The following is an 8,901-nucleotide window of genomic DNA, read 5'->3' on the forward strand; positions in this document are numbered from 1 at the left end:
CCACATTCTCCTTTCACTCAACAGCTCAGACGGGATCAAACACAACCTCATCTGACCTTGCCTGCTCTCTAACAAGTGGCGCACCGTAGTCCTCAGCCGGGCTGGAATACTTCCATTCAGATGATCCTTACATTTCTATTTTTGAAGATTTCACGGTCACATTTATGCTACATGTTGCATTTGCTGTAGCTTTGAAACTAGGCTTTGCTGGTTTCCACAAATGGACAAACACTTTTTATAAAGCAACATTACAAAACTATTTTACCTCTCAAACCAGCTTCACAATCATTCGACTGATCATTCACACACTGCACTGATCTTGGTTGGATTATGGAACCTGGTTGAGCCAGGCGCGATCTGGTGAATGAAGTGCACAATTCTTCGTCACACACCACTAACCACGGGTAAAGTTTGACTGCTGCCCGGCCGAACAACGTCACAACAGTAAGATCACCATTTTACATCATTGCAAGAACTAGGACTCATTCATGAAATGTTCTTCCAAACAAACTGCTCTTCATAGTCGCAAGTGGCACACCAGCCATCAGGCTCTTCCTCCAATCTCTTAGACTAAACTGAGGGCTAAAACAGCTCTTGTAGTGAAAGAATAAATTTATGCTAAAAAGAAATTAATTCAGGCATGAAGCCAACTGTTCTTATTTTCTGTTGGTCAGTTGCCATTTACACAGCCTGTTCGTCGCAGGAACATTCTACCATTATTACATCTTGCCATGTGCACCAAGAAAGCACGAGGGGGATTTTGTGTTCGGATGGGACACGGGTTCAGTCACATAGTGGAATACAGACAGAATGGTGCTGCCAGCCTGGACTGGTTTATGATGGCTGATGATAAATAAAAGACAGGATTGGTACCTCTGTGGTTTGAGGGGCAAAGCTTCACACAAACATGGGTAAACAACTATCAACAGCAGGATGAGTGAAATGAAGGAGGTGCAATCATTTTTGAAAGACCTTGAACTCCTGGCCGTTGCCTCACTGATCCTCCTCCCCCTGTTGAAGATCTTTCATCAAACTTTATCACCGTTTTCTCAATATTGAAACTCTTGAATCTCCTGCTTTTCCTGTCAGGTGAGCTGAGTTGCATCTTTCAGCAGCTGAGCTCTGAGAGTGTGATTCATACCTGTGAATGAAGTCATCAATAGAAGACAAATGGGACTCTTTGGTTGCATAAGACATCCATTTATTTCTCACCTCAGCTGTACACAACTTAAACAAGCTAACACACACACACACACACACCCACACACACAGGAAAAAATATACAAAACACAAGATGGATGTTTATATACCATATGGGCTGTGCACTGATAATACAGTGGAATGATTTAAAAAAAAAAAAAGAAGGTATTATTCATCATCTTCCTCCTCCTCATCTTCCTCTTCATCGCTGATGACATATTTTTTGGCCCTCTTGGTGGCAATCTCCTCATCGTCCTCTGCCTTCCTTTTGACTGATCCCTCACCCTCCTGCACACACCAGACAACAGAGCTGGTGACGCACGGACAGGAACTCAAGTGTCAGACCCGCTGACAGAAGCAGACACTCAGAACAGCTTGTCAGTTTGTTCAGTTTGTCCTCTCCCTGCTGCGGTTTTCATGACGACTCACTCATCCGCTCTACACACAGTGAGAGCGGAGCTGAGCACAAATATTAGTATCCTAGTATTTCCTGTCCTGTTAATCCAAATGCAGGCAAGGTGGGAAATTGGCTTTTTAACCCCACAGGTGTCCTGCATTACAGTGCCCCCTGTCTGTCCAGCAGCATACAGCACCTACCTCATCGCTGTCCAGCTTCTTGGCCTTCATCAGCCTCTGGGCCTTGTCATCATCGGAGCCTTCGTCACTGTCAGATGAGTAAATCCTTGCTCGCTCCTCTGGATTGGGTGAAGAAAAAGGATCAGGTTGATTAGACCTGAGTGACTCTGTATGACTCAAATATGAGTTATATGCCCTCTTCTCCTCACCTCTCAAGCCTCCTCCTCCCTTGTATTTGCTCTTGATAGCTGCCAGGCTGATGGCCTCCTCCCCCTCCTCCTCGTCATCGTAGCGGTCCGGCTCCAGGTAGCTGCTGCTCAGGCCTCGCTGGTGCTGCTTCTCCCTCATCCGGCGCTGCTGAGACTCTCTGCGGATGGATGCACGCAGACGCTCCTCCTCTTTCTGCCGGAATACATACCCAGTATCAGAGCCTGTTTTTAAACTTTTGAAAAGGTTTTTGTTCATGTGTAATTTTCTATGGTTCTTCATTAGTGGTGCGGGGAAGCAAGTTACTGAGACACGTAGTTGGGCGGGTAGAAGCCTTATCAGCATTTTTTAAACTGTTTTCAAAATATTTCTTCACCCAATTAATCTTGACTTCTTGTGATAAACTCTTCTAAAATTAACGATTTAGTTAATGAAATATAAAGAAAATAATAACTATTAGTGATTAATGAAGCACTCAAAAGTAAACAAGCGCACTCCCATTTGCGAGTGCGTTAGAGGAGTTCATCTTTTACGTGAGTACTTCATGAAGCACAAACAAACTTTATCACCAAAGTATCATTATTATTAATATGGTTTGAATTAAATACCTACACTCATGCTCTTGTTTGGCCTTCATCAACATGCATTCAGCTCTACGTCTCAATTCTCTAACTGCTGGTAAGCTACTAGCGGTGAGCTAAAATGATTTTTAGGCAGCCTTCACCTGAATCAGCAGAAGAACAAGGTCAGCAAGTGCTGCTGTGCCTGGGAGTGTTACATTCTTGAACAACCAGTGTCTCCTGGTCACAGTAATGTGGCGACGGTATCTGTTCGATTTGTGCTGGCTTGACATCTTTTGAAGTTGGCAGGCTTCACTTTTAATGTCAACTGATTTGGACATGATTTCTGTGCAAAATCCTTTTCTTCCCAGTAACTACCCCAGACTGATGAAGTCAAATGGTAGGTACTGGTGTCTTGAAAATAGCTTTCTTTTGGAATAGAGTAAAAGACAAAGTCCCCTAAATCCTAAGTCCCCAAATACGTCAGTAAAGCACAGATACCTAAACATTGTGCTCTAGTACAGCACCTTCGAACCCCGAGGAGACTCATCTAATGGGGAACTAAATTAAACTAATCATACCTTCCTCCACTTGTTATCAAAGTACAGTAACACCATGCATCCCACAGGTATGGCCACCTGTCTCAAGTGAGTGCTGGTCCAATCTCTTACCCAGGCTACCAGTGCTGTTTGCTGGGGTGACAGGACTTATGTAACCAGCCTCCCTGACATAATTTCATTTCACTGGCCACTGAGTGACCTGGTTATGTAAGCATGACAGCTCATGACTTTATGTAAACAGCCATGATTCTTGTCAACAATGGTCCTTGTGATCTCTCTTGGTGCCTGTGGTGGGAACAGGATTCTGAGACACTGACCTGTGGAGAAAACAGAACCAGTACCTTGATCATTTCATTGCGGTGTGACTCTGGATCCCGTCCAGCCATCGGAAGGATTCGTATCTTCTGTGTCTTTGAACAGCGGTCCGCCAGTGACAAGGTCATCTTCCTGTGTGTGGCGCTGTCTGTGGAGTGAGGCCTGGCCAGACGAGGAAACACAACAGTAACGCTCCATCTCTTGGCTCATTCATTTCACTTTCAGGTGTAACTTTTCTTTGATGGAAGAGAATTAATAACCATCAGCCTCAAAGGAGGCAGGCTCCTCTTTACTGTTTTGGTGTCACAGCGGTTTTAGTGGGATCAGCATTTCATTTTTCTGGCTGCATAAGTACCAGCATTCGGGCTGCTTCAGATTACCTTTTCTACTGGAACAAGAGATTAAGATTTGCTTGGTCATCAGCTATTACATAATTTCTGAGGAATTCACAACAGGTTTGAAAAAAGTTCTGATGAAACCCCTGACTGATTTCTGATCCTGTCCCGAGACCAGCGGAGGTCACACACTCACTAAGAACATAGCAAAAGCTGGCCAGACCAAAGGAAAAATTACATTTTGTCCTTTTATATTATCAATAGTCTTGTCATTCTAATTTTTGGTAATTGTTTATTTCTATTTTTCTGTCTTGAATGAGATATTGGGGTGGTGAAGGGGAGTAACAGTAACAATTTGACATTGTACCCGATTTAATTTCATCACCCCCCCTCGTAATAATAACAGCATCATTACAATCCATCATGTGGGCCTGTTAACCTGTCTTGGGTTGCGGGGGCTGGAGCCCATTGCAGCCGTTGTTGGGCGAGTCAATACCAGACATATAAAGACAGACTCGTTGGTCATACCAGCAGGCAAATTAGAGTCTCCAATTAACCTAACCTGCAAATTTTCAGTGGGTGGGAGGAAGCCGGGGCACCCAAAGGAGCCCACGCTGGCACGGGGAGAGCACGCAAACTCAACAAAAAAGGCCCCAGCAGGCTATCAGGTTAGCGCTCAAACTTCTTGCTTGGAGAAAATGGCTCCCAGAAGCACATTGCTCTTCTCTGCCTCACGGTGGGGGGCATGTAGTTGGATCAAGGTGTTGCTGGAGACGTTTTACTTATGCGTGAGCATTAAGTGACGAGTAAACTTCCAACATAAATCCAGTTGGTCTAGAATGAGAAGCTGACGCAGGCCCGCTCAGGTGAAGGCACATTAGTACGACTTTAATGAAAGGAAGAAAGCGCTTCTACAACACTTAAACATAACCATCTGCACAGCTTTGCGGGGCAACTGACCACAGAAGTGTTATCCAAACACAACAGTGACTCATTTCACTTTTTTTTAAATGTCCTGAATCACTTTTGTTAATTGTGGGGAAAAGACCTAGAGCCTTTATTCTTCTTTCCCCATCAACATTATCTTTTTAACAGTGTGTCTTGTGTTCACAGTGGGTAAATCTACTGATCTTTCATAGGTTTGCTCTGGCATGTTTTTGATAATTGCACACTGTCACACACGTTAATATCAAACAAGATCCATCACAAGCGCAAATCTGTAAGAACAGATTTGGCTGTCATGAATCACGTGGAGGATTTTCTTACATTCTTGTTAGAAAACACTCATGCATGAGGCCCAATGTATCCAAACCATTTGTACCCTGAGCTGCTCCAGGCCTAATCCTGATCAAAACACTGCTCTGACAAGTCAATCAGAACTGTTAGGAACATGGAGGACTGTTATGCACAAAGGCAGCTTTGGCCAGTGCCCGACTGGTCCCATGTGGTCTGAGAAGACAGAACATCCAGGTGGACTTGGGGGAGCTAAGAGGCTTATGCAATTCTTATTGTGAGAAACCTGGGCAGCTTGTACAAGGTGATCCAAGGACTTACAGCACATTTCTAAATGGAGCCTGAATAAAGGCTGCAATTGTTGTTAGGTATTAAAGGCAGCCTCCAGCCCAATAAGAGCACATATGAGGATGAATCTCCCAAGCAAACCATATATTAAGTCTAAAATGAAAGGGTGCTTGTCTCCAAGTGACACTTTGTTTTTCATAACAGCCTGTACCCCATGGAAGAATGGTGTGTGACTGCCGGACCCTCACTGTTTCTGTTTATGCTCCCATCTGTCAGAACCACTTATCTAAGCCTGGACAGGTAGATGCCCTGTTTACAGCCTGGAGAGACAGCGGTATCAGAACCTAAAACCAGATTTGTGCATTAATGGTCAGTTGCATCATTTCAGCAATTAACTGTCTAATTTAAACTCCCAAATTGTGACTTTTTTCTACTACCTTCAGGTTAGGCCCTATGTGAAGGCGAATTGTCCATAATATTAGTCTTTGCCCACCATTCACCCTTTTATTAAGAGTCTTCTTCTCCCCCTCCAGATTCCTAACAACTAGTATCAAACTTTGCTAACTGCTTTTCGACTCCCGCGCCCTCAGAACATTCCGGGGAAGCACGGGCTAGCGATCTGAATTCAGAAATAACAGCAGAGTTCTGGGAGGAGGCGATGCCCCAGATCCACTGCTGTTCCATTAACTCACGGTGCAGCCAATCCAGTACAAAGTGATGCGTCGACTGCATTACTCAAAAATAAAACTGAGCCGCGTCGCCCCATCAGTTTCTCCTGCCTCTCGGCTAAAGGGTCACTGGATAGAGATCTTCAAGTGGCTCTTCCAGAGAATAGGCTAAGGCCTATTCCAGAGACATTCTGCCTGATCATGTGCTTGCTATCTTTAGTTGATCTACAGGAACTTTTGTGCTCTCATATGACTTACAGCTCATTCTCCTGGCCTGGAGTCCACTCACCCCCCCTTTTAACAGTAGCTTAAGGAGATGGTGTCCATTATACAAATGGAAATCTTTGCCTGCATAAGAGTAACATGAAGAACTTTTTTTTTTTAATAGGAATTCGAGGCACTTTTTGTATCAGCACCACATTATTCCACCCCCATAGAGACTCTGAACTGTCTGAATGTACAAACAACTGTGGTGTCTATGTACTTATTCTGCGTCACTCATGAGATGTTGTACACTGTCCATAATGTCTCAGAGACTAATCATTCCAAAACAATCAGACCAACTAGTGTGTAAACCGCAGGTGTACGTTTTTTGTTTCTTTCCCCAGTTCTACAGGGATACATGTTTGGTTTTGTTTACGTTGTAAAATTGAAACCTGAAAATAAATCATCATATAATTTAAAAGACAAAAAAGAATGTTATGTGACTGTTACCTGAACGTGAGTTTGGTTTTGAACACAGCCTGTCCCTGCAGACCAGTGCCCTGTCGGATGAATAGGTGGTTGTGGTCTCCTTGGAGAGGAGCTTTGTAAACATCGAACACCTCATTTCCCAGGTGGAGGGACATGCTGCACAAAGGAAATCAGGTTGTAAACCAGGCAGAGTTCAGAGAGTGACAACACAAATATCTCGCTCACCACTGATACACACCTGCCGTCTGACCATTTGACAATGCGTGCGTTGCTCTCCCGGGTTTCGTTTCCCTCTTCATCTCTCTTGACTCTCCACCGAATAGTGTTCTCCACCTGTGGAGGAGGAAGACTCAGGTCAAATATACTGCGAGGCCTCTGATAAGGTTTTCACACTACATGTCCATACACAGGTGGTGGACTACACACCTTCAGTTTCAGCCTGGTGCGTCCTTCTTCATCCAGCATTTCTTCATCCTCAAATTCATCCTCATAGTACTGAGGGTCAAAGGGTCTTTCAAAAGAAATTCAATGAAAAATTCATATTAAATTAACTGTTACAGAAGTTATATATTAAACACTATTGTTATCATTTCGCATATGAGCTCTACTCAGTTTCCTCCTCTGTGCTGGTTACTGGCATACAGTGACAAATATCGATTGAAAGTGAAACAGCTTTCAATTGTCTTCATGCTATCATTCTTGTAAAGAGGCAGTTGTGAGTTTACACTGTTCTACTGGCAATGTCAATGATCTCACCTGGGCTCCACAGACAGGAAGTTAGGCAGCTTAACAAAGTAAAGGTCAGACCCCAGGTCAGTGCTGACTTTGGGAATCTCTACTTCAATACGAGTCTCAGGTGCAGGCTCCTCCTCTGCCTGCTCCCCCTCCAAGCCATCCTCTGTATCCTAAACACACACACACACACACACACACACACACACACACACACACACACACACACACACACACACACACACACACACACACAATTTCGGTGAACCATGAAAATAGGGATTAACTGTGAGAGTCTTAGGGATAAGCTCAGAAAAAAGATCTGGGAACGCTTTTAATAAAAGAAAAGAGTGAAGAGGAGGACAGGTAGTTACCAGCGGCTGTCCTGGGGTTGGGGGCTTCTCTGCATCACTGTCGGAGGAGATGTCATCAGCTTCCCCAAACAGGTCATCTGCTGCTGACTTCTTGGCTGTGGATGGATGCAGAGGAGGGACTTTAAACTCCTTGTTGCAATAATAAAGCCAACTGAAAGGCTTCAAGGAATCTGAACACTAAGATGAATCAAACAATTCTGATCAGCTAAGACAGTCTCTTACTTTTCTTGCCCCCAACATCACTGTCAGAATCTGAGTCATAGCTGGCTTTTGCTTTGGTTTTCTGCCTAATGAAATCATCCTCGCTGTCACTGCCCTTTGCAGATTCTGGGGAAACAAAGAAACAGCAACATAGCATGCAACACAAATTTTAGTTTCATGTGCTTGTCAGCTTTGAGATTTTAGCTTTTCCTAGCATCAGTAAAACGTATTTCTTCAGATTATTGAACATTTAGATGTTTTTTTTTTCCAGCCAGTTGCTGTGGTGATCAGACAGCAGCTGTTTGTAGAATGTTGTTCCCATTCATCTAAAACGAGAACAGTAATCATTGCTTGAGTACTCAATCATTTTGCAGCCCGAAGTCGAGCTTCACTCCAGCAGCAAGTACATAAAAGGCTTATCTTGAAGGTGTCCCTACCCAATTTAGAGCAAAACACAATTTTATTTTGTTTTTAAATCTTCAGGTTTCCCATGAATGAAATGGATTGTCAACTTCTATTGAGGTACAAAATTATTTTTTGGTGTTATTCTTGGGAACCACCTCCATCTTTGAAAAAGAGCCAAATGAGGCCATCAGATTTGCTGAGGTATGAACCAGGAGTCTGCCAGACCACAGTGTCTGTCAGTGTTTACCTAAAGAAATACTGCAACAAAAGGGCAAAGGAAAAAAATCCATACATGAGGGGATGTTCTTACAAACATTTATTAGCTCATCTTTATCCCAACACAGATTAAGCTTGGGATGCAGGACATTTACTCACCTCTGAACCCTGGAAAGAAAAAAAAAACCCACAACCACACGCAAAACTCTATATGAGATAAAATAAATCTCTGAGATAAAATTAGCACTCAAGATAAAATATTCCACATGTAGCTGTAATCCTCTTCATATAAATCTGACGTGCCGAGATTAACCCTGAGGGCTCATGATCCGGTCTCA

General features: G+C 43.6%; 1 protein-coding gene across 2 annotated transcripts in view; it reads right to left on the reverse strand.

The window, feature by feature from the left end:
* Window positions 1-1,176: 1,176 nt before the first annotated feature.
* leo1 (LEO1 homolog, Paf1/RNA polymerase II complex component) overlaps window positions 1,177-8,901 on the reverse strand; it is a 17,388-nt gene continuing 9,663 nt past the window's right edge. For both annotated transcript variants that reach the window (XM_086225500.1, XM_086225508.1), the window contains exons 5-14: window positions 7,964-8,068; window positions 7,742-7,836; window positions 7,392-7,540; window positions 7,062-7,146; window positions 6,874-6,968; window positions 6,657-6,791; window positions 3,445-3,580; window positions 1,986-2,178; window positions 1,798-1,895; window positions 1,177-1,488 (exon numbers count right to left, since the gene is read on the reverse strand). In XM_086225500.1, coding sequence (XP_086081626.1) covers window positions 1,369-1,488; window positions 1,798-1,895; window positions 1,986-2,178; window positions 3,445-3,580; window positions 6,657-6,791; window positions 6,874-6,968; window positions 7,062-7,146; window positions 7,392-7,540; window positions 7,742-7,836; window positions 7,964-8,068 — 1,211 coding nt within the window. In that variant the 3' untranslated portion in view covers window positions 1,177-1,368. The remainder of the gene's footprint in view (window positions 1,489-1,797; window positions 1,896-1,985; window positions 2,179-3,444; window positions 3,581-6,656; window positions 6,792-6,873; window positions 6,969-7,061; window positions 7,147-7,391; window positions 7,541-7,741; window positions 7,837-7,963; window positions 8,069-8,901) is intronic.

The sequence above is a fragment of the Aulostomus chinensis genome, chromosome 2 (assembly GCF_037954235.1).
Source record: "Aulostomus chinensis isolate RoL2024-O1b breed Wild chromosome 2, RoL_Achi_v1.0, whole genome shotgun sequence".
Taxonomy (NCBI): Eukaryota; Metazoa; Chordata; class Actinopteri; order Syngnathiformes; family Aulostomidae; genus Aulostomus; species Aulostomus chinensis.